At 36.4% G+C, this 27306-nt stretch overlaps 1 protein-coding gene across 7 annotated transcripts in view; it reads left to right on the top strand.

Moving 5' to 3' along the window:
- Positions 1–297: 297 nt before the first annotated feature.
- Positions 298–27306, top strand: part of LOC123873559 — a 40844-nt gene continuing 13835 nt past the window's right edge. The window contains exons 1-6 of one of the 7 annotated variants that reach the window (XM_045918434.1): positions 298–381; positions 1392–1544; positions 24291–24464; positions 24978–25090; positions 26194–26282; positions 26848–26966. In XM_045918434.1, the coding sequence (XP_045774390.1) occupies positions 1399–1544; positions 24291–24464; positions 24978–25090; positions 26194–26282; positions 26848–26966 (641 nt within the window). In that variant the 5' untranslated portion in view covers positions 298–381; positions 1392–1398. Of the gene's footprint in view, positions 446–1101; positions 1545–24290; positions 24465–24977; positions 25091–26193; positions 26283–26847; positions 26967–27306 lie in introns of all 7 variants that reach the window. The other 6 variants (XM_045918432.1, XM_045918428.1, XM_045918431.1 and 3 more) reach the window with 6 other exon arrangements.

Here is a 27306-nt window from a genome sequence, read left to right as displayed (position 1 = left end):
ATTTTCAAAGTATGATAACTATACCAAGTGGGGTATCATAATATAAAAGGACTTTACTTTTACATTCTAAAAGACCTATTTAAGCAAATAAAATAATTTGATTTGATTTGAAAACAGATTTTTATTTATTTTCATGTATAAATAGTTTTTGATTTATCGTGCAAAATGTTGGAAAAAATACCCGAGTACGGAACCCTCAAGTGCAACCCGAGTGCGCGAGTCTGCCTCACACTTGTCCAGTTTTTGTTTGTTTGATAGCAATGCATGATGCACTGTGCCTACATATTTTTCACTGCACACGCATCGTCGCTGTGGTGCAGTCGCGCGCACGCATCGCGGATGCAGCACGGTGCATCGTGTGTGACCTCGTCCTTACATTCCGTACGCAGTAAAATAGAAAAGTTAACCCTGTCCGAACTTTGGTCCAATTTTTTTATACACTTTGGTCCAATTTTTTTATACACTTTGGTCCAAATTTTTTTAATTTAAGTAATATCATGGTGTCTTTTTAAAGTGATTAGGCTTACTATCAAAACTTTTGCGGATCTTTAATTATTTTGAGTGTTACTTTAGTGAAATTATGTTACTTATTTTTAATGATTTAAAATTAGGCGGATTTTATGTTTGAAGTTTTCAATATTTTCTAGTTTTTTTTTTTGAGTGTTTGCGGTTGATTTAAAAATTGGTCAATTTTTTTAATTTATTTAGTGTATGTGAATTTTTGAAAAATTATACAGATTATTGAAGGTGATATTATTTTTAACTTATATTTGCAGAACATCATAACTTCATATCAGTAATAATTCAGTTTAATTTAAAATAAAAGTTTAATGATGATTTTTTAATTACTGCTTTGAAAGATTAAGCCTTTGCCCGCGACTTCGTCTGCGGTATATAGCCTTTATTACTACTGCATAAAGTAGCTTTCTAATAGTGAAAGAATTATTAAAATCGATTCACTAGTTTCAGAGCTTATCGATTACAAATAAACAAAGAAGAAGATTTTTATCTTTATTGTTACAACTTTCCGGTACAAATAAATATTATAAGTAAATAAAAATAAAAAATTAGGATAAAAAAATCTAAATTAGATCTGTACAGCAAATCGTGGGATAATAACGCTAAATCAGATTACAAGTTATGAATAGTAAATACCTACCTAATACAATTAGACCAAAGTTCGCAGAGTAGGTGTCGAGTGTAACTTAATCCTTGCATTTCGAACACAAAAAAATATCCAAAACGAACCATTCTATTGACACCCGTGGTATAATCTCAATAGCAAAGCATCACTATGGGATAAAATGCACATTATTATACACCCATAACTGTCAGCTTCCACTTGCTAGGTGAATAATTTAGTTTTACACGTTCTTTCGTTTTTGGGCTAGCTCCCAAATGTTGAACCCATTTTTCAACATCGCATTGAATTTCAAATATGTCTTTATAAGCGTGATTGTTTTTTTATTGTGGACTATTCCCAATTTGTTGTCCCGTGGAGGTGGTTTGTGTTTTAGGACAGTGCAACGAAATAGGAATATGAGGTAAGGGTTTTTACTATTATGATTTTTTTACTATTATTAAACTAAGTACATAGTACAATTTATTTTATTAAAAATTATTTTTGCAATATTATTTTTTCTATCTTCAGACTAAGTTCCATAATATCTTTAAGCAATTGACTATTTTTCCTTTCGCAATTATTATTTTACAGCTATTTTTTTAAAATCCAGGATTACTCAAATTTATTGATTGGCGGTAAAATTGCTTAAACACATAATATTATTGAACCAATTTACTTACTTTTATTTAACGTTATGTTTTTATAAGTTAAAATTTATTTAAATAGACCTTAAAAAGGCTTGGAAAAGTGAATTTTTCCTTGTAATAATCATTTTATTGCCGCCCATAGAAACTAAGCGGCAAAACACTGTTTCAATGAGAATAAATAATGCAAATGAGTTATTTGGATACAAAATAGCTTATTTCATGGATAGATGAACTATGCAACAGGAAATAACAATTATACTTACTAAAATCAAAATGTCACGTTGCCGATACATTGTTCTATAATTTATATTCTAACTGAATATTGGCTACAAGGACGTTAGGTATATAAAACTGTAATTTGCCGCGCCATTTTTAGACTCTCATAATATAGTTCAAGATATGAAATATATTTTGACAATGACAGATTTTTGGGTTACAACTTCGATGTATTTTTTACAATGATTAGCGGGTATATCAGCACCCATTAATATTTTCAGCACCAGTTCAGTTCATGAGTTCAGAGAATCACACGTTATCGGATTTTTTAGAAATTTTATTGTTCTTTCCCTTCAATTTAAAAGACCGGCCAAGTTCGAGTCGGACTCGCGCACCGAGGGTTCCGTACTCGGGTATTTTTTTCGACATTTTGCACGACAGAGTTGCTCTTTATAATATAGACAAGAAATAAGTCCAGATTTCTCGAAATTTCCACGGAAGAGAAATCGCGGACAGTCGCTAGTAAACTATATTAGTGCCACAAACTAAAACCAGAGTGAACTAGAGTGAGGGAACTCTCAGTTTGGTCCTGTATCGACGATATGTCAAATTAATTATTAGGGCTATGGTGGCGTGAAATCATAGAAAATAGGACTACCTTAGGGCTACCTGCGTCAAATGTAGACATTAGACGCCTGCCAGTGACGTCGAAGCCTCGACATTTTTAACCCCCGACCCAAACAAAGGGGTGTTATAAGTTTGACGTGTGTATCTGTGTATCTGTCTGTGGCATCGTAGCTCCTAAACTAATAAACCGATTTTAATTTAGTTTTTTTTGTTTGAAAGGTGTCTTGATCGAGAGTGTTGTACGCTATAATCCAAGAAAATCTGTTCAGCCGTTTGAAAGTTATCATTTCTTTTCTAGTTACTGTAACCTTCATTTGTTGGGGGTGTTATAAATTTTTAATTTACACTTGTGTTAGAAGTTCTCTAACTGTCATGAACTGTGCTAAAACTGTTCAGTTATATTCATTCCCTTTCATAATATAATATTCATAGGACAAGAAAAGCAACAGTGAAACAAAAGTACGGGTAATCATTTATTGCGTGCAAAGTGGAGGGTTAACTTGGCGCCATGATAAGCGCTTCAGTCTAAAGGCGTATTCACACTGGTGTATATTTTAATCGGATCACATTTTATATCATGATCAACCCATTTCCGCCCCACTACTGAGTACGGGTCTCCTCTCAGAATGAGAAGGGTTAAGGCCACAGTCTGCCACGCTGGCCCAATGCGGATTGGCAGACTTCACACACCTTTGAGAACATGGAGAACTCTCAGGCATGCAGGTTTCCTCACGATGTTTTCCTTCACCGTTAAAGCAAGTGATATTTAATTGCTTAAAACGCACATAACTGAAAAGTTAGTGGTGCGTGCCCGGGATCGAACCCCCGACCTCCGATTAGGAGGCGGACGTTCTAACCACTAGGCTATCACAGCTTTTCTCACATTTTATATAATCTTTCCCAATATTTTTTAAAGTGAACTTAGTTGTATTCGTTTATTTTCAGTCGACAATTTATATTTTTGTTACATATTTGACGAATGATGCCCGCGTCTACTTCAACGTGGATTTAAGTTTGTGAAAATCCCGTGGAAAGACTTATGATTTTCTGGGTCCAAATGACCTAGGTATGTCTTTTCTGGAAGGCAAAGTATCTCTGTACCTTTCATTAAAATCAGTTAAACAGATTGGCCGTGAAAAGTTAGCAGACAGACAGAGTGTAGAGAGAGTGAAAGAAGTACCAGGCATCATCTATTATGTACAGAAAAAGCTTGCTGGGCAGATAATAATAAGCTACCAACATTTTATCCTGGGAAATCGAAGAAAATCGGATTTCATGGGATTTTTAAAACAAAATACCTACTTAAATCCACGCGTCCAAAGGCGCAAGCGTCGCGTCCATCTCGTTTCTTCATTTTTAACCCCCGACCCAAAAAGAGGGGTGTTATAAGTTTGACGTGTGTATCTGTGTATCTGTCTATGGTATCGTAACTCCTAAAGGAATGAACCGATTTTAATTTAGTTTTTTTTTGTTTGAAAGGTGGCTTGATCGAGAGTGTTTTTAACTATAATCGAAGACAATCGGTTAAGCCGTTTGAAAGTTATCAGCTCTTTTCTAGTTTTCTTATAGAGGCTTTTGTGTCGGGGGTTTTTTAGTTTTGAGCTATATTTACGTGTTAACATACAAGTCTCTTGAAAATGTAAAGCCTGGTCCACACTTTTCTCACAATTAAGTAGACAAGTATTAGATACTAGCCGATGCCCGCGACTTCGCCCGCGTGGATTTGGGTTTTTCGAAATCCCGTGGGAACTCTTTGATTTTCCGGGATAAAAAGCAGCCTATGTGCTAATCCAGGATATGATCTATCTTCATTCCAAATTTCAGCCAAATCCGTTCAGTAGTTTTTGCGTGAAGGAGTAACAAACATACACACACACACACACACACACACACACACACAAACTTTCACCTTTATAATATTAGTGTGATCGATTCGATTCACATAGCAACTTAACCCCTTGTAACAGAATCGCGAAGCCCCACTGCGACATAATTACTACATCGTTAATGTCAGGGAACATAACACTCGCACGCAACTCAGCTATTGTAACGTAAGGGTTAATTGTTCAGTATCGCACAGCCTGCTTCGACGCTGATTCAGCGATGAAATTAGTGGTATCCCTGCTAATAAATGCGAAAGTGTATTTGTTATACGACTGCACAGAAAAGGGGAGTGTAAAGTATTCAGCGTTCATGTATGTGCGTTTGTTTATCCCACCATAACTTCTAAATGCCTGAACAGATTTGAATGTAAGAGCTATCGTTAGAATCCACACTGGCTAGAAAATTTTAGAAAAACTCAATATGGCGGCTGAATTGAGCCATTTTCAAATGTGTTCTTGTTTTTTTACTTTTAAGTTAATTTGGGGGGGGGGGGGGGGGGTAGTCGGGTTGCGTATATTTTTTTTAAATTACGACTTGTTCTAGTGAGGTATGGAATTATCTAAATCTAAAAATAACTTAATTTCGCTGTCGCCTTGAAAAGTTTCCATTGTCCAAGGTTTATACGTTTTGGAACCACAAAAAATAACAAATTCGTCCATCCTGCTTATCCTTTGACGCAACTGAGCTAGATTTTTTTCGACGGGAAGTATCTAGAAATTCATTCAACCACTTTATTCATGCAGTGAACAAGGACGTCATAGAATGGGACGCGATAGTTAAAAAAATATACGGATTTTTTCAAAATTCAAAATTCAAAATTCAACCATCCATACTAACATTATAAATGCGAAAGTGTGTCTGTCTGTCTGTCTGTCTGTCTGTCTGTCTGCTAGCTTTTCACGGCCCAACAGTTTAACCGATTTTGACGGTACATGGTTAGCTTATATCCCGGGGACGGACATAGGCTACTTTTATCCCGGAAAATCAAGGAGTTCCCACGGGATTCCCAAAAACCCATCCGCTTAACCGATTTGTATGAAAGGTACCGAGGTAGCTTGCGTCAATGTTATTGACATAGGCAACTTTTTATCCCGGAAAATCAAACAGTTTCCACGGGATTTTTAAAAACCTAAATCCACGCGGACGAAGTTGCGGGCATCCTCTAGTTATTTATATGTGTATCCTGAACTCCATTGGCTATCGCGAAGCATTTTACTCGCAAAGCAGTCATCGCAATCCTAAAGGCTTACAAAGGAGCATGCGCTGAGTTTCTTGCCGGTTATTCTCATTAGGAAGGGCATCCCATTCTTTTGAAATGCCGCACGCGTTCCAGGTTAGTCCGCTTCCATCTTAGACTGCATCATCACTTAGCACCAGGTGAGATTGTAGTCAAGGGCCAACTTGTATCTGAATAAAATAAAACCAGTGCAGTGGTAAGTATATTCAATTGATGATTCGAATGAACTTAGTAGATATGTATCTATCTTGTAAGGTCAAATTCAAATTCAAAATATTTTTATGAGATTAGACTTTTACAAGTTCTTTTGAATCGTCAAAAGCATCTACCATCCATCCATCCATCCATCCATCCATCAGCCTGTATGCGTCCACTGCTGGACATAGGCCTTTCCAAGAGCGCGCCACCAAACACGGTCCTCCGCCTTCCTCATCCACCCGCTCCCCGCCACCTTCTTCAGGTCATCGGTCCAGCGGGCTGGAGGTCGTCCTACACTGCGCTTACCGGTACGCGGTCTCCACTCCAGAACACGACTGCCCATCGGCCGTCGGTTCTACGACAGACATGACCTGCCCATTGCCACTTCAGCTCGCTAATCCTTTGAGCTATGTCGATCGCTTTTGTTCTTCTGCGAATTTCCTCGTTCCGGATTTTATCCCTGAGAGTGATACCCAACATAGCTCGCTCCATAGCGCGCTGAGCGACCTTTAGTTTGTGGACGAGGCCAACTGTCAGTGTCCACGTTTCTGCTCCATACGCAAAGCATCTACCACTGATTCGGAATGCCTTTCCTACCGAGAAGAAACAACGAGAAACTCGGCGGTTGCTCTTCAAATCGGCGGTTGCAAATCTTTATCTACTTACCAGTTATTTACATGCCAAATAGCCCCATTCAACCAGTAGTTTGAGCTGTGCGGTGATAGATCAGTCAGTCAGTCAGTTAGCTTTTACTTTTTTATATTTAGATGATGGGAAACAAGTCGTAATCAAAAAATCAAAAACTCCAAAAACGAACTAAAAAGAAAACTTTCGCATTTAGAAATGGCACTCACATTTTTTTTTCAAAAATCTTATAGCCAGTGTCACTCGGGATGATGTACAGATTCTAAGGGTACCCTATACATTCAAATTTCTTCAGGAATTTAGGAGTTATAAAGAAATTCACTTATACATAAACATTACACTCCTTGTTTTGGGGCAGTCGTGTAAAAAAAGGAAAAATAAAATACAATACAAGTGTTCCACACAAATAGACACTTCCTGGCCTTTGAGTTTGAAGGTTGGTAGGCATGATAAATTCCTCCAAACAAAAAATGTTTTATAATATTACAAGCGTACCAATACACAATAGCGAAGGTAGATTCCGAAGCCCTTTAATCCTAACCATTGAGACAGAACTCGTTATTTTTCCCGGCCCTTTTTACGAGTAGGTACATCCCTTTTGAACTTCCGTGTGTTTTTAATTGTACAAAAAAACCCGGCCAAGTGCGAGCCAGACTCGCGCACTGAGGGTTCCGTACTCGGGTATTATTTCCAACATTTTGCACGATAAATTAAAAACTATTAGGTATGCATAAAAATAAATAAAAATCTGTTTTAGAATGTACAGGTAAAGCCCTTCCATATGATATCCCACATGGTATAGTTATTTTACTTTGAAAATTGAAACATATTTTAATTTTTTTTTTAATGGTGTAACCAAAAATCTTCTAACTGATAAACTAGTTCTAATAAAACAGATACCCTAAAATGTAGGTAGACTAGAAAAATACTAGGTATCCAGGTGCTGTTGCTCAGACTTGATTTTGCTTGTACTTAATCAAAATCTAATCCGATAAGACTTTCTGCAACTGATAAAATTATTAATTAACTGTGCCATAATAATTAATAGTGACTGACAAAAATAATGAGTGAATGAAAGCATTTCTTTAGAAAAGAATATAAAGTAGGTAGCTAATCTGATCAATAACATATCTATGGATCAATAAGTAAAATGGCAATGCTAAGAATCTGACAGTAACGTAATTCACAAACGGACAAACAATTGAATTAAAGTCTAAACAAAAAGGCAGGTTACTCCGGTCGATAAACAGACATCAAAGCTGGCTATAAATAATATAATGTCGTTGTCCTAAGTACTTTATAATTATCCGTCTAACCTTTGTATTGGGAAATAACGGACACTGGTGCACGGATGTAAGGAACTTTCTTTCTTTCCTTTCTTCAGCTGAAAAGTTTCTAATACGCACTGCTAGAATAAATAATAAATCACACTTCACACTAATATTATAAAGGCGAAAGTTTGTGTGTGTGTGTGTGTGTGTGTGTTTGTGTGTCTGTGCGTGTGTGTGTGTATGTATGTTTGTTACTCCTTCACGCAAAAACCACTAGACGGATTTTGCTGAAATTAGGAATGGAGATAGATACTATCCTGGATTAGCAACTTTTTATCACGGAAAATCAAAGAGTTCCCACGGGATTTCGAAAAACCTAAATCCACGCGGGCGAAGTCGCGATCTTGGCAAAACAGTGCTTACAAACTTTAGTCTGAGGCCCTGCCTCCTGATAAAGTGAAAACTGTGTTTCAGGAGCCGAGGGAGGTTTCAGGAGAATATGGAATGCCCTTCCGTTTTCCGGCTTCAGTTTTCCTCGTTAGCTATAATATTGTAACATTGGTACCTTCAAGAGAAGTATGTAGGTATCTTCTAGGCTAGCGCGCTCCACCATTTCTAGGCTGCATCATCTCGATGTTCTCATCATCATCATCATCTCTACTGTTCGATCCGATTGCAGTGAAGTTCAAGCCTACATAATTTAAAAAAAAAGTTTTAACCCACAATCATGGGGCCGTCTTCCTTTTTACCTTAAACAGGCCATCTTTAGCCCTTCCAGCCTTCTTGAGAACGTAGTAGAAAACTCTCAGGCATGCACTTTCCCTTACCATGTTTTCTTTCATCGTTGAAAGCAAGCGATATAGCTCCAAAAGGTTAAATAAAAGTTAAGGGGCGGAACAACAAATAACTGGCCAAGTGCGAGTCAGACTCGCGCACGGAGGGTTCCGTAAAATATTTTTTGCACAATAAATTGAAAGCTATACTATTATTACATAAAAATAAATGCTTTAGAATGTACAGGTAATGAATGACCTTTCATATGATTCCCCACTCGGTTTAGTGATCATACTTGAAAATTAAAAATACTAATTATATTTGTTCATAAACACATTTTTTTGTGATGTTACCACAAACTCACGGTTTTCAGATTGCGGATGTGTGTGTGATATGGATTTCATGATTCTAGGTCAACGGGAAGTACCCTAGACGAGTAAGTTTCTTGAAAGACACGACAGACTGACAGACAGACAATGAAGTGATCCTATAAGGGTTGATCTTTTCCTTTTGAGGTACGGAACCCTAAAAACGAATTTAATCACTATCTTGTGCCTACTTATGCCAACCAAGATGATTTTCTACTGGTTTTATGAGCTTTCAATGGGGCCTATAAAATATACGGCTGCCGTAAGGAGAACCGACGCCATATCAGTCCATAACTCCATATTAGAGAAAAGGAAGCGAAGGCTTCGCACGTATTCGAGGAATTTGACGTGTGACATGACGTCATGTAATCTATTTACACATGATTTACACATTTTTATACAGAATTCTCACGAATGAAATTATATAGAATTTTTTTGTAGTAATCAGTGGTAAGGCGTATTTACTTACTTACATTTTAGCAGCTTTCTTGACGTTGAGTTGAGTGAGACCCTATAGGTATAACCCGTTTATACAACACCTATGGACACTTTCTGAAATATTCTGAATAAACAGGAACCATAACAATATTAAAAATTCAATAATTCATACAATCGTATTTTTTTTCACATTGCACAATAAATCAAAAACTATTGTGCATAAAAATAAATGAAAAACTGTTTTAGAATGTACAGGTAAAGCCCTTTCATAAAATGATATTCCACTTAGTTAGTATATTAATCTTGTTGAAAGTTGAAAATATTAATTATATGTCCATTTTAATTTTTTTGTGATGTAACCATAAATTCACGGATTTCCGATTTTTCCTTTACTTGTCCTATAAGACCTACTTGCCAAATTTCATGATTCTCTCAACGGGAAGTACCCTATACGTTTTCTTGACAGAAACGACAGACGAACAGACAGACGGACAGACAGCGCAGACTTAGTAATAGGGTCCCATTGCCTTCCTTCAAGTAGGGAACTCTAAAAACCCATCCAATACAATTATTTTAGTAGGTATATAATTATTAAAATATTAAGTTATCAAAACATAAAACAATTAAGCTCAAGACATGGATTCAGTAAGTGGTTTCCCTAGTTGTTTTACCATAATATTAACACAACCAAATTACAACAGTCTCGAATACTAATTAACAAACGTAATATCACGTTACAAAATAACAAACTATGTATTCAAACCAAAATACTCGAAACATAATTATTTTAGGTATACAAGTAAGAGCTAACACAGACGACAGTATTTTGTCTGAAACCGATTTTTATCCGTCAACGGTTGACGTCAGGATAGGTGTAAAACGGTGGCCGATTTTACGCCAACGCAAAGCAAATCGCAAACTATGAGTACACATCCCTTCCGATTTTACGCCGATGCAACGTATCGCAACCCTTAAATGATAAATTACATAAATCTCTTCTAAGTTAGTCAGCTTCTGTTTTAGATTGCATTATCTATCACTTACCATCAGGTGAGATTGAGAACTAGCTAGCTTTTTCAGCCACATTAGTCCACGCAGAATATGATAGAGTAAAATATATAAACAGTTTTCTTTCTTTAAATGAACACGAGTACTTATTTTATGCTTTTCTTGCTTCTTATGTCGACGATATTTGGTCATACTTTGTAAAACCGTTGTATGCGAGTAAGTATGTTTTTCTTTAAGTTAGGAAATAACTTGTTCCTTTTCCAATCGAATATTTTATCGGTCGTGTGCGCTAAGATTAAATTGTAACAACGTTGTGTGTTCAGTGTAAAAGGCACGTTTCAGTTCAGAAACGAATATTCAGGAAAATGTAAACACTTAGCATCTGCGCAATTGTAATTCGGCGATCGTGATCGGATTGAATTTCGAAAGTTTTTTTTTTTAAATTTTACCATTATAATTTTTTTTATCGTTAGACGTTCACGTGAGAAATAATCTTTGAATTATTGGGTAATCATTTAGAAAACACGGAAAATAAGTTCCAAACTTTTACCAAAAACTTTAGCTATTAAATACAGGTAAGTATTGAAATAAGTTTTCTCGACCTTATCTATAGTTCTTGTGCAACATAAATATAGAAGGTGTGGGAAATAATCAGAAAAGTTTGAATTCAATATGAAAAAGACAAAGTACCTACCTACAAAAAAATATTGTGTGCATTTCACACGCGATAAAAGTGAAACCTTCAGATTTCAGAAAACCAAACTTCGAGAAAATGCGTACGAGTAGTTAGGAGTGAAAATAATTATTATTGTAGGGTTCAAAATTATTTTAGTTACCTACATTTACCTAATTTTGTTAATCTGGAGGTGGGCGTTAACATCTACAACACAGTTTGTAACTAGCGCAGTTTTTACCGTTCTTTACTTTTAGGGCAATGTAAAGAGTTTATAAAGATTTTTAATTTTTTTTTTCATTTTCATTTTATAAAATACATAACATTACATAAAATACAGACTCCAAGTTTTAAATTTCTATTAATTCTTATTCTATAATTAATGGTAATTAATAGAAACATCACGGAACATTTTATAATGTATTCTTTACCTATCATACTCTCCCAAGCTAAATCCTATAGATGTATTTATTTGTCTCTTTTTAGTTCGCTTTTTCGTTGCATCGAGAGGCATCACACAGTACTAAACCAGTTTTTACTTTAAAATCCTGCAAATAAAATACAAATTAGTTTGTTGTTACAATGTGTTCTCAGAACGATGAAAATAAACGCATATCCAGTGATTAAAGGATTTCAGAAATTGTAACATCCTGTAGCAACTTAACACATGAATTCTCCAGGGGTGTGACTTCATCCGTGTGGGTTTAAGTATTTAAAAATCCAGTGGAAACTCTTTGATTTTCCGGAATTTTCCGGAAAAGCAGCCCATTTCCTTCTCCAGGATGCAAGCCATTTTTGTATATTTCAACGCCGTGCCAGTAGCCGAGTATCAAATGCAGGTAGGTACGCTAGCAAAATTAGGGTTCTGTATCTCAAAAGGAAAAACTGAACCCTTATAGGATCACTTTGGTGTCTATCTGTCTGTCTGTCTTTCCATCCGTCCGTCCGTCCGTCCATCCGTCCGTCCATCTGACTACTGACTAGCACTTGGCCGGTTTTTTTAACTACATTTAAATACGTGTTAAGTATCGAATTCTGACTAAGCTTATTTTTCTTAGGTCAATAAACTTGAGATGAAGGCTCTGTCTATAACATAGATAACCAAAAAAGTGAGTAAAGATTAAAAATACGTTAAACAATATCTTAGATTTTAATAAACATATCATTTTTCTTGTCATATTAGACGAGCAAAGTTCGTAAGATAATCCAATCTCGTTCTCAGAAGCTGTCTAAACGATTTTCAATATACTAAGGGATTAGGGTTTCTTTGCTTCCAAGAATCAATAAAGGCAATTCTTTTTGGCATAACCTCGATATTATGATCTTTATAATAAACCTTTATGAGCTGAGGCATAATAACATGAATCTACACTAATATTATAAGGAGGCAAAGTTTGTAAGTTTGGATGTAGCGGAATCTCCGGAAGTCCAGAAAATTCTTAATTTGACTTATTGCCACTGATGGGAAAATTAAAACGATCCCGACTGATAATTATATGATACCTAAATCAAAATTGCACAAACTTGGCGTAATAGTAAACAAATATAAAATATTATTTGATGTTCCTTAATGTTAGTGGTATGATGAAAACAAACAAGGCTCAGTGATTAAAATAATATAGATATAGATATAAAGCAGACATTGAAACATATTTGATTCGCTATATATCTATACAGAAAACAATATAAAATACAGAAGAAACTTTACAAGAGGGTACAAAGTCGGCCTACATTCAAGCATTGAACAGAATAATATGTTTACTCGAGGACGGTTATAATCGGTACCTATACTAGCTTTTTGATTGATAATCTCTCAGAATTCATACTTTTCTTTGTTTAACAAAATAGATAATACGCGTTTGACTGCAACCACACCAAATAGTAGGTGATGATGCAGCCTAAGGCGGAGCGCGCCTGCTCAAAAGGTGCCTAATTTTTCTTTCGAGGGGAAATTTAGCACATTTACAGAAACGTGACGTTACCGCTACCTATTCAGAAGCATATTTCAATTTTGAAAAAACATCGGAGGTATTCTGATTTTTTGAATTTATGAGAAGTGAGAGCCGAAAAAATATTTGGGTTCATTTCCTGAAGTAAGACATAATAGGTAGGTACATCGTTCAAAGGGCGTTTTAAAATTATTACGAGTTTTTTGGAAAAATACCATTTACGAATGACCGTCAAAGTTTTTAGCAACTAGCATGATTACAGAATCCTACCTTATGCGTATTATATCGACTTGTAGGTAAATTTCGTAAATCTTTCCGTGAAATGTGCCTAAAGTTTTAAGATTGATTCCATGATAGAAAAGGTACGCTCTACTGTACTCTGCATCTCTTTCCATAAGATGGTTTAAAAGCCTCAGCTATCAAAAAGCGGTCAAGTGTACCTACCATCGTACAAGCAATTACAGTTTTTTATTTTTTATAATTTTCATGGCGGCAGTTTTGAAATTTTTAGTATTGTTATAGTGGCAATAGAATTACATATGTATTGCGTGAAAATTTCAGCTTTCTATCTTATGATTCACGAGATACAACCTGCTGACAAATAGTCGGATGGACGGACGGACGGACAGCGGAGCGTAGTAATAAGATGTCGTTGGCACCCTTTGTACGGAATCCTAAAAGCACTTATAGAACCAAATCAATAATTTTAGATTTTAATTAGTACTTTCTAGTAATGTAAATTTTATTTATCAAAATAATTACTAATTTGTGGCAACCCTTGCTATTTGTGTTTGTATAAGGGATGTTCAGAAAACGTCCTGTTTATATAAAGATTGCACAGTCTTAATCATCATACATTAATCCTAATATGAAACACCGACATATCAACATACCTACTTTTATTGTGATTATTTGTATGTAATTTCAGGAACATAGAACTTATATTCTGCTGATACCTGCAAGTTATTCATCTGACAAAGTCAATAATAATTAATTGTAACAAGTGTAAATTAAAAATTTATAACACCCCCGACAAGTGAAGACTACAGTAACTAGAAAAGAGCTGATAACTTTCAAACGGCTGAACCGATTTCCTTAGATTATAGCTAAGAACACTCTCGAACAAGCCACCTTTCAAACAAAAAAAAACTAAATTAAAATCGGTTCATTAGTTTAAGAGCTACGATGCCACACAGATACACACGTCAAACTTATAACGCCCCTCTTTTTGGGTCGGGGGTTAAAAAGTGTATCTAGAGTGGTACCCAATTTGAATAAAAGCTTTGACTCTGACCTGAATCAACCAATTTTCTTTTTGCCAAGTCTCGTAACTACGACAAGAAGTTCTATTCTGGCCGATTTTATTACATTTACACAAACTAAAGCAATAAGACAAGTGTGAAGAAAAATTCGTTCCAACGCCAAAACTCATATTCACCGAATTAATTAACCATTTCGCAAAACTTCCTTACGAATGCGAAATGAATCTAAATCGGCCGGCACCGCGACGCTTTTCTGCAAACCGTGTTAATCCTTGAAGTTATTTATACGCAGACGTCTCGAAAAGCGCTAGCATTAAGTAAAAGTCAAAGACATTCATATGTTATTATTAGTGTCAGACAGGACAAACAGTCGGTGAAAAAATTATTTCCTTTTGGCTACTTTTCTCTCTTATATATAGCTCATTTTGTAAGGCTCCTAATATAGAGCTCAAATACAATGCCTCTAATAAAATAGTATTAAGAATAATAAAATAATTCTCAAATATTGGAGCTAAGTCGAAATGCAGCAACATGTTTTTTTAATGTTTCAAAGTTGGCAGAACTTTGACGTCTCTGTAATTGAGGTGAAAACCATTTCATGCCAAAAACCACATCATTATCAGTCCAATAGTTGTAGAGAGGCATAATACTTGAAGAGACTAAAATACCTCTACACAAATCGCTTAAATAACCTCTTCAATCTAAGTGGCGATGAGATCGGGATCAAAGATAAAAATCATTACTCTCCTACCTGCCCGGCTAGCATGGGCAGTACCTAGATAAAAATTATATCCACTGATTTCTATGACATCGGTGGATATAATCGGGGGATATAATTTTTATCTACTGCCCATGCTAGCCGGGCTGGTGCAGTCTGGTAAAAGTCTGGTAAAAGCTTAAGCGCTATGTCCGGTTGAATATTCTGTAAGTACAGGCGGACGATGAGCGACTCTACCCTTTAAATATCTTTGACTAAAATACATCAAAACACAGACAGAAATACAAAAGCGTGGCAGACTGACGGGCAGACGGCTTATTTATAGTGATTTTTCCTCCCATCCCGACATTTATTGATATATTTGTTACACTTTACTCATTGACTTTGAATTTTCTGCAACTTCTGTTAATGGTTCAATTTATTGGTGACATTTTTCTTTTGAAATTAAAGTGTATATTTTTAAATCAACAACGGCAGGATTGTTTTGGAAGTTTTTTTAATTCAAATACAAGTTAGCTCTTGACTGCAATTTCACCTGGTGGTAAGTGATGATGCAATCTAAGATGGAACTTGGAAGCGGGCTAACCTGGAAGGGGTATGGCAGTTTTCATTAAACCCATACCTTTTTTGTTTCTACACGGCATCATACCGGAAAGCCTTGGCAGCAAGGCTTCGCCGATAGGGTGGTGACTAGCTACGGACGAAGCCTGCTGCCAGACCAGCAAGGCAGGACACTCGATTAGGTTTAGGTAAGTTATTGTACGATAGGATATATTTTCACACTCGATTCGGTATATTTTCAATTGAAAATATATCGAGTGTTCTGAATTGCCCCGCAAACCAGAGATAAGCATACAAATTATAAAATTCCAAGTCCCGGCCGGGATTCAATATGATTTTTTCAATTTTAGCTCTTACAATCGTTTGCTACATTACATAGTTAACAAAGAATTATTAAAATCACTAATAATATGTACTCGAATGTAAAAACTGATTATGGGCTTGAATAAAACTCTGTACCACTTCCAGTTTTATCCGCTTTTAAACCCCCGACCCAATAAGAGGGGTGTTATAAGTTTGACGTGTGTATCTGTGTATTTTTCTGTGCCCTCGTAGCTCCTAAACTAATGAACCGATTTTAATTTAGTTTTTTTTGTTTTAAAGGTGGCTTGATCGAGAGTGTTCTTAACTATAATCCAAGAAAATCGGTTCTGCCGTTTGAAAGTTATCAGCTCTTTTCTAGTTAAGGTGTTATAAATTTTAATTTACACTTATATCTAAGACAGCATCAACATAATACCATATGTGATCGCATTCAACTAATTTGTCAGCAAATAGAAAAATATTATTAGATAATTAACTAGGTATATTAATAAATCTATATTCTCTAAGAGAAAACTTAGCAGTGAAACGTTATACTTAATAGATCTTTCCTATCAATACTCAGCATATGACTAATAGCACAAGTAAAAGAAAAATCTAAAAACCCTAAATTCGTGGTTACACCACAAAAGCTATTAAACTATTAAAGTAAAACCTAACCAAATGGAAAAGGTTTCCCTCGTAAAGAAAAGCGATTCAAACGAGCTGTCATTTACAAACGGACGTATTTGTTGCCAGGAGAATGATTGCTAATAAATCTTTTTTTTACTGTAGCAACTGGAATTTTACTGGAATGATAAACAGGGCTACCACAAGATAAAGTTTTGAATCTGAAAGTTATTAACTGTCATTTGCAAAATTTAAAATATTTACCTCTTCTATAATAGACCTTAAAATCTGTGTTAGCTTCGTAAAAAAATCTATTATAGCACAAAGAGTACTTATATAGATTTTTTTCACATCTCTAAATATCTTATACTAGCTGATGCCCGCGACTTCATTCGCGTGGATGTAGGTTTTTTGAAATTCCCGTGGGAACTCTTTGATTTTCCGGGATAAAAAGTAGCCTATGTGCTAATCCAGGATATAATTTATCTCCATTTTAAATTTCAGCCCAATCCGTCCAGTAGTTTTTGCGTGAAGGAGTAACAAACATACACACACACACACATACAAACTTTGTCCTTTATAATATTAGTGTGATTGAAGAGGTTAGTTCCACAATTAGTGTTTCATAGTGACAGGTAATCTTACATTTCGAAATTATAATAATTTTTCTAACAAAATCAAGAGCCCAGTTTGGTAAACTTTTGTTCTCAGATTAATATTACTGAGGCGACCCTGAAATTAATATAATCAATCCTATCTGTTACTCAGTAACGTTGTCATGAAAATTGTATACTTAATGTTTTTTGTCAATGAACTAAGTATATCGATAAGTATAACGTATACTTAGATGGATTACGGTTAACAGTCATCCATAGAGCGTCAACTTTTAATACCTTTCATCGTTACTAGGCCAGTCGTTAATTAGAGAATCGTAAATAAAGCATGCATAAATAAGTGGATCATAAAGTATGTGTGTCAAATCAAAAATTCGCTGACATACTTTTAGCGTTCTCACCACATGCTTGCATTAGTTACATGTTGCATCACTATGTGTAATGTGTCACTGTGATATGTTACACGGGATTTTTGCTAAACATATAATATATAACTGTCAGGCCACCAAATACAGTGCTAGTAACGACTAGGTGTTGATTTAGTGCCAGAATTAGGGAGACCAGTTGTTGCTGATCATATAGGACTTTCCTATATCCAAAACTAGCTGATGCCCGCGACTTCGTTCGCGTGGATGTAGGTTTTTTAAAAATCCCGTGGGAACTCTTTGATTTTCTGGGATAAAAAGTAGCCTTTGTGCTAATCCAGGGTATAATCTATCTCCATTCTAAATTTCAGCCCAATCCGTCCAGTAGTTTTTGCGTGAAGGAGTAACAAATATACACACACACACACACATACAAAGTTTCTCTTTTATAGTATTAGTGTGATTAGGAAAACAAACCTTCTTCCCTTTTTCTTGTTTGGTGGTTTTTTATGGTAAAAAATAAGCCTGTTTTGTCATATTTCGCGGATAAACTTAGACCGCCGATTAACAGAAAACCGCTATAAATATTTACCTGTAAAATATCAAGGACATGGTGTTGTTTTATATATAGAAATTTTCAATTTTTTTACCACTAAATCGAACCTATTTTCAACGGGCTGAAAGTTAGAAACGAAATAGAAAAGCTTTATTATGTCGACACGTCATTGGTTAGTACTTAACGGCCTTTATCTGCTTAAAAATAAATATGCGAAAATCAAATAAAAAAGTCTATAAAACTTTGTTTGAGTTTAACTACCTACATATAAACTGTGGTCAGAAATTTTTTTTTCTGCCTTGTCTTATCATCTAATGTGTAGTTACCTGATATTCTGTACTTCAAGGGTCATATAAAAATCTGATAAATATCTGTTATATCTGATATATGATATAAAATTTTTGACCAATATTTCACCATTTTCATATCACAAAAACAAGATCTTTTCAAAACATTTTCAGATGTCTTGAAAACATATAGTATTATGGGAACACTATTCAAAACATAAACTGGTCGTACATTACCGATTCGTCATAACACCTATTCCTGTATCACACCGTTTACCGTTTTATCATGATCAATGTACAGCATCAAATTATAAGTGAGGCATTAATAATTCAATAAGTTATTGCGTACTCACGTTTATCATTTTCTTGATCTATATTAAGAGGCAATCGCCTGTTACAATATGTTTGTTTACATTATGTCTATAACCAGGGGCGCCGACTCCGTGGGTGCTCGGGTGCTCCAGCATCCACGAGAGGTAAATAGTGGGTGCCGAGCACCCACAACTATGACTATCTAAAATAATTCTCATTTTCATCTTTTAACAAACGCGATCTAAATAATATACCTGCCTAAATAATATAGGCATGTGTGTACACGATGCAGCATTTAGTATGAGTACAACGCGCAACGTTGCGGCGGCGGCGGTGGCGGTACGAAGTTCCCCAGGTCAGCTAGTACTTGACATAAATAACAAATGTACAAGTAGTAGTATGTCATTTAAAAAGCTGGAGCACCCACGGGAATTTGAAAACCCGGCGCCCCTGTCTATAACATACCTGAAAAGGAAAATTTAAACTAGTAGGTATTAAATTTAAAAAAATAAATGATTTTTAAAAACATCACATCGGTTAAACGGATGAGTCTTTAAGAATCATCAATCACGAGGGAAATCTTTGATTTTCCTGGATAAAAAGTAGGCTATGTCCGTTCCGGGGATGTAAGCTAACTCTTTACCAAACATCAAAATCAGTTAAGCTATTGGGCCGTGAAAAGCTAGCAGACAGACACACTTTGCATTTATAATATTAATTTAGTATAATAGTATATAGTATGGATTAAAGTAATTATAGATCATTGCCGTAAAGTAATTACAGTTCTAGTAAAAACACATCGGAATGTAGAACAATAGTATTTTTTAACTCGTACCAGTAACTAAAGACCAAATACACACTCGAGATGGCTCCGTACAGCCTTCAAGTGCGCTTACCTTACCAGATTCCAACGGATCTTCTTTTTTCGCAATGAAACTATCACTAAAGGCTGAAACAAACAGAACGTATGGCAATACCTACCATGTCTAACGCTACTAGAAGCTATAAAACTTTTTTTTTTGCTACCGGGGATGAGATCTCCCGGCGTCTTGGGGGGACGACAGCGACTTATGTAGGATTTTTATCCCCTAAGTGACCGCTGACGTCGCATATTGGGAGGTGCCAAGATATCTAAGAACGCATTGGTGCCTCCCTTGCACAGCACTCATTGGGCTTGTCCTGGAGGAATAACCTTCTCAATGCATGCACCTCTCTATGGGGTATGGCTGCTAGTGCCACAGAAAGCTGCCATGTTTTCCTCGCTATGGTACAAGCTTCCAGCAAAGAATGCAAGGAAGGGATCCCCCTACATTCTACTTTTTAACCCCCGACCCAAAAAGAGGGGTGTTATAAGTTTGACGTGTGTATCTGTGTATCTGTCTGTGGCATCGTAGCACCTAAACGAATGAAGCGATTTTAATTTAGTTTTTTTTGTTTGAAAGGTGGCTTGATCGAAAATGTTCTTAGCTATCATTTAAGAAAATCGGTTCAGCCGTTTGAAAGTTATCAGCTTTTTTCTAGTTACTGTAACCTTCACATGTCGGGGGTGTTATAAATTTTTAATTTACACTAGTTGTTTATTAATAATGTCCCGATTGCGTTGACTTGAAGTTGGTGGCATAGAGAATTATCAGCTGATCGCTGTGTGGGCGCCTGAAATCTGATAGTAGGTACGTACGCATTTAATCCAGTGAAAAGTAGTATCAGAAATATCGGCACATGCCTTGGCACATGTTGAGGGGTATAATAATGGGGAGAGAAGAAACAGAGGAGGAGAAAAAATATCTACAGGGTTTGCACGAGGGAATTTCAATGCACATCCTTGGTCATAAGGCTATTCTCGTTCATGAGACACTCTCTGCCAGCAAGAAATCTGCATGGATTTCTTTTCCTCTAAAGATATAAATTAAGTTGCATTACAGAAACTGTATGAAACTGCGCTTCGTCAGCGTTCGATGGTATGATGTGCTTTTTTAATTATGATGCGTTATAATACGTTCGCGTACGCATCCGTTTACGGCCTGCGCAGGAGAGAAACAATTTGCGTGTGCGTGGAAAAAAATCTGGCACAACGGGCGGAGAGGGCAAAAATGATTTACTAAGAACTGTATCGCACACTATGGATTAATATTACGGCAAAACACCGTAGTGAAACATAAGAGGATTTTATCCCTCGTCTGCGCAGACCCTTATTGTGTCGACCTGCCATACAGCTGCCGCGGTGCGGCGTGTGTGTTTAAGGTTTTAAGAAAACGTGCGCGCGCGCATGTATTGTTTGCAAAAAACACCGCTAATGGAAACACTAAATCATTGTGAAATTTACTACACCCAACTACGCCGAGATTTATAGAGTATGGTCAGGAATCGCGGGCTAATGTTCCATCTGTCAAAATTCGCGCCGCCATTTTGAAATTTGCCTCAACGCAAATACAGACGTTTTTGGCGTGAACGTTTTTTGATATATCGCTGGATATTTCTTTACCGACGTGCGAAACAATGACCGCTTGTGGTATGGAGTACAAATTTATGGTCATTTTGCCATATGAGCTTATTGAACTCCGGTGCATATAGTTCCAGGAATTTCATGAGAAACAAAAAAGGGTAGGTTAAGATAGGTAATACCCGTTGTAAATTATCGGCGTAAGTGTAGGCCTAAGGTTTAGCAGGCTATAGAATAGGTATAGATGGATAGAATTATCATCATCATAATGATCAACTCATTGCTGGCTCACTACAGAGCACGGGTCTCTAAGTATGAGAAGGGTGAGGCCATAGTCCACCACGCTGGCCAAGTGCGGATTGGCAGACTTCACACACCTTTGAAAACTTATGGAGAACCCTCAGGCACACAGGTTTCCTCACGATTTTTTCCTTCAGCGCTAAAGCGAGTGATATTTTGTGCTATTTTAATTTTGAGGCCCTATATAAAATTGCTGATTCATCTGAAAAGAAATGGTCCGTAAGGCATGCGTGATTAGACAGTTTTCGATCAAGTTTTGTAAACAACAACAAACTAGTTTGGTAAACTATTTATGCGGATAATGAGGTCCTAACAGATCCTATCCGAAACTGTAGGTGGTAAAAGTAAAGTAAATAAAGGTTCCAAATTAAACCTTTTTTACAGTTTTCGAGGCTTCGACACTTTTTCGCGTGAATTTAGGCTTCTTAAAATCCAGGGTGAATTGTAATTTTCCGGGATAAAAATTATGCCCTATCCATCCCCACGAGGCAAGCTATCCCTGTATATAATTCTGTCAAAATTGGTGAAATGGATGCTGCTGGGACTAGAACCGTGAGATTTTGCATCATAAAGATTTTTTAAATATTTGCCCAAACCCAACCCCCCCCCCCCCCCCCCCCACACACACACACACAAAGAATGGTTTTCAGAAATTACACCCCAGCAAAGCAGGGCGGGTCAGCTAGTTATTCACATGATATATAGCTTGATAATGAATGCAGCTTCGTACACGTGGATTTACGTTTAAAAGCACTGTGCGAAGTCTTTGATTTTCCGGGATAAAAAGTTGTATTTGTCCATCTCCAGAATATAAGCAGGGGCGTAGCTACCGCCGTATTTGCCGTATCAATTATACGGGGCCCCCGGGCCACGGGGGCCCCCAAAGTGTGTTATATTATATATTCGAAATATTACAACCGGAGAAACTCCTATCTTCTTCAAGCGAAGAGATATTAAACGCTTCCGGAAAACTGTCTGCTAAATACAGTAAAGACATCTCACTTAATCTTTGTGACCAATTAAAGGCTCTAAAAACATGCTTAAATTCTGAAATTAAAAAAAATTATTCCATTAAAGAACTCATTGAATTATTGCTAGTAAAATTCAATAGTCTTGCATCCAGTTTTCCCGAGGTAATCACAGCATGCTTTTTATTCTTGACCCTTCCAGTTACAACCGCAATGGCAGAAAGAAGTTTTTCAAAATTAAAACTAATAAAAAATTACTTAAGAACTTCGATGGGACAAGAACGGCTGTCAGACATCTCACTATTGTCCATAGAGGCAGAAACTTTAGAAAAACTAAAATCATCATCAGTCATAAATGATTTAATAAATCAGTTTGCCGATAAAAAGGCAAGGAGAGTGAATATTTAAAATTCGATTTTTATTTGTAAAATGGGTAAATTATGTGATAAATAAATATTACTTCTCACAATATTTTTTTTCTTTTGTGAAAAATCTTTACCTCCATATAAGGGCCTCCAAAAAAATTTTTATACGGGGCCCCGACAAGGCACGCCACGCCACTGAATATAAGCAAAGTGTTTTGCTGTATAAACTATTACAGACACACTTTCATAATCAATATGGGTTCAAATTCAAGATTTTATTTCGTGTAGGCCAAGAGCTTACTATTGTCTGCGTTGTAACAAGAAAATAGTAGATAAGTTGTAATAAACCAATAATTTTATACTTGGCGATGTTTCATAGACCCAAATGACCTCCTCTGATAGATTTTCTGATAGCCTTATTTCAATAATTATTAGTTTCGAGAAATGCATTCCAATTCCGTCGATCGAAAGTGGTTCAAATCCTGATTGAAAAATTCTAATGCGGTTATGTCAAGCAATTTGTCTCTATAACTCACTGTATAAAAATGTAGGTACTTCTGACGTTCGTAACCTTACTGAAGATTATGATCGCCATCATGGCAGTCCAAATCTTTGATAAATAATATTAGAGGAAAAATGGCAAGAAACAAAATTGATCTTCTTGAGTTAATGAATTGAAGTTCTTGTATGAGAAGATCACACTAATATTATAAAGGAGAAAGTTTGTATGTGTGTCTGTGTGTGTGTGTGTGTTTGTATGTTTGTTACTCCTTCACGCAAAAACTACTGGACGGATCGGGCTGAAATTTAGAATGGAGATAGATTATACCCTGGATTAGCACATAGGCTACTTATTATCCCGGAAAATCAAAGAGTTTCCATGGGAATTTTAAAAAATCCACGCGAACAAAGTCGCGGGCATCATCTAGTGGGGTAATAAATCGTTTTTTTCCTAGCTCCTTTTCCTATCATAATATCTTTGATATTAGATGTGAAAGTGTGTTTTTGTTTGCTTATTGTTTTGTTGGTTTGTTCTTCAATCACTCAGGAACGGATTGTCGTGATTTTTGGTTGGATATAGTTAAAAACCTTTAGAGTGACATAGGCTACTTTTCATCCCGGAAAATCAAAGAGTTTCCACGAGATTTCAAAAACCACGCGGACGAAGTCGCGGGTATCAGTTATCCATACTAATATTATAAATGCGAAAGTGTGTCTGTCTGTCTATCTGTCTATCTGCTACCTTTTCACGGCCCAACAGTGTAACCGATTCTTACGAAAGGTACAGAGTTAGCTTATATCCCGGGGACGGACATAGGCTACTTTTATCCCGGAAAATCAAACAGTTCCCACGGCATCTATATAAAGCTAAATCCACGCGGACGGAGTCGCGGGCATCCTCTAGTTATAAAATAAGGACACCCTTTTGTCTACTATTCCAGAGCAAAAGCCTATAGCCTTTAACTCTCACAGATCTGGAGTTTCAGTAATCATACAGCAGAAATATTTCTCACCCTTAGGGTTGAAATTCAAGTTTTAATGTTTTGTTCATAGAAACCTAGAAGTCCTAACCACCAGGCTGGCGACGCTCATCCTCCTCAACGCTGCTGGAGCTGGACTGGCTGCTCCAAGTGTGCTGGTCACCAGACCAATCTCCAAGGTCTCAGTGGAATGGTTGCCGATGGACAATCAGACTTTGTATAGATTGGAGGAAGGAGAGACACGAAAGTAAGTAATATTCCTGACATCCATACTATATTAATTAATATTAATTTAATATTATAAATGCGAAAGTGTGTCTGTCTGTCTGTCTGCTACGTTTTCACGGCCCAACCGCCGAACCGATTTTAATGAAATTTGGTACAGACTTGGGGTACATCCCGAGGAGGGACATAGTATTAGGTTACTTTTTAATAATGGCATTAGAAATATGAGTTTACAAGCCATTATCGTCACGATATCGATATATAACATCATTGCTAAAAAGTTACATAAGCTTTCTTTCCATCTTTACTTAGTCAGATTTAAATAATTATACTCTTTCAAATGGATATATCCCGATTCCCGACGCAAAATTTACAAAACCCAGGGTAATAAATAGCCGTTTTCAAATCATAGTGAGTCAATTTTTTTTTTTTTTCAAGAAATGCATATGGATCTCATTTCTTAGGGTTCTCGGGATGCAAAAACGACGTCCATTTTTAAACTCAAGATGGTTTAGGTATTGCTCATTTGTTTCAGCCTAGAACTGAACACGTCGCTGATCTCCCAGATGACGGTCTACATCACAGTGAGTCCATGCTCGAGGCATATGCACTGGGCGTTCTATCGGGGACCACCTGATTCTAGTGACTGTAAGTGTAATGAAGAATTTATGGGTACTTAGTAGAGAGACGACATAACGAGTCGCAGGGAGCCGCTGAATTCAGGCGGCGCAAGACCGTGGAAATGTCTACAAGAGACCTATGGCCAGTGGATGTCTATCGGCTGACGATGATGATGATAATTGAAGAATCGGTAGAAAATATTGTTTTATCGTATCAGTTCTTGCGGCCTTTTGTGATTTTCCTTTTAGGGTACCATACCCGATTGGTGCAAACGGGACCTTATTATCTACTAAGCACGCCTCCGTCCGTCCATCCATCCGTCCGTCCGTCCGTCAGCGGGCTGTATCTCGTGAACCGTCATGGGTAGAGTTGAAATTTTCGCAGAATGTGTATTTCTATTGCCGCTTTAACAACACATTTTAAAAACTTCAAAATGGCCGCCTTGAAAATTAAAAAGTGTTTCATCATAATTTCTTGTACGATGGCACCATAGATAGGTATAATGGATTTCTGTGGATGGCACAGAACCCTTCGTGTGCAAGTACGACTTGCACTTTACCGGTTTTTATTTGTATTTTTAAAGTAAAATTTTAGCAATTTTCAATATCGTTATACGTCATAGCGTTACCTGCATTTCTCAACTAATTAAAAACCGGCCAAGTGCGAGTCAGACTCGCGCACTGAGGGTTCCGTACTCGGGTATTTTTCCAACATTTTGCACGATAAATCAAAAACTATTATACATAAAAATAAATAAAAATCTCTTTTAGGCTGTACAGATAAAGCCCTTTCATATTATGATACCCCACTTGGTATACTTATCTTATTTAGAAAATTGAAACACCAAAATGATGTAACCACAAATTCGCGGTTTTCAGATTTATTCCTGTACTTGTGCTATAAGACCTACCTACCTACCAAATTTCATGATTCTAGGTCAACGGGAAGTACCCTATAGGTTTCTTGACAGACACGACGGACAGACAGACAACAAAGTAATCCTATAAGGGTTCCGTTTTTCCTTTTGAGGTACGGAACCCTAAAAAGTATTATTTCTTGTTCGATGGTGCGGAACCCTACGTGCACGAGTCCGATTCCAACTTGACAAGTTTTTTTTCTGTTACCTACAGCAAAACTGCAACTGGTTCAGGAACACGGAGGTGTCGAGATGCACACTATATCATTTTCAATATCTAAACAAGACAGATATGTTTTGCAGGTATGATTATTTTCTTTCAATTATAAAGGGAAAATTGCTTGTTGGTCGGGTTATAAAAATTTCATCTTGTTATAAATACCGGTAGAAAATAGCAATAGCATGTATACCTAAGTAAAAAACCGACTTCCAAAACCACTACAAAGTAACTAAAAAGTAAGTAAAAGTCGGGCGACTTTCACGCTTTTAGATTTCTAGTTTCTTTTATTATGCTCATTACTTCATATACTTTGTAGTGGTTTTGGAAGTCGGTTTTTAAATTAAACAATCATTCATTTTCACTTTCAGTTTATTTAATTTATACAAAAATGTAGGTACAATTTGATACTCCTTAAAAACGAAACAAATTGTGATCTAAGTAGTGCTTTAATATTCGTACTAAGGTTGTGTTATTTTTCTTTTTTTTTAATATTTTTTTTATTTTTTTTTTGAAAAAATAGTCTTACATTTTTAGCTCGCCAAACTATTGGGCCAGTTGGTTGGCGAGATGGCGCTCTTAATTTTATATACTAACCACTATATTTTCTTATATATTATATTTATTATTCTAATAGTTATTTCTTTTCAGTTGTCTTCTTCAAAAGGGGGCGCAGCAGCAGTGAGCGTGCGCGGGGAAGCCACCAGACTTGTGCGCATGCGTTTGCGTGTACGTTCCAAACGAAGGCTTTCTACTAACTGGGATCCTAGGTAATTCCTCATCGAGATAATTCCTCATTCCTCATTTTTCGTTCCGTTTGTTGTGGAGATCCTGGGGCCATGGAGTCTTAGTGCTGAAAATTTTGAATTATTTACTTAATTTCTAGCACGATGTTACGGAACCCTTTGTGTGCAAAAAGAATCACACTTGACTGGTTTTTATTTGTATTTTTAAAGTGAAATGTCAGCTATTTTCAATATCACATACCCCATACCGTTAACCTGCATTTCTCGCCAATAATTTAGAAAAAGATCTCGCAACACACATCCGTAGGTACCTATTGCGCTTTATAGTCTCATATCTAACCATACATGGCGTATCATAAATTGA

The sequence above is a fragment of the Maniola jurtina genome, chromosome 17 (assembly GCF_905333055.1).
Source record: "Maniola jurtina chromosome 17, ilManJurt1.1, whole genome shotgun sequence".
NCBI lineage: Eukaryota > Metazoa > Arthropoda > Insecta > Lepidoptera > Nymphalidae > Maniola > Maniola jurtina.
The sequence above is the reverse complement of the archived record's forward strand: the minus strand, read 5'-3'. Positions and strand labels throughout refer to the sequence as shown.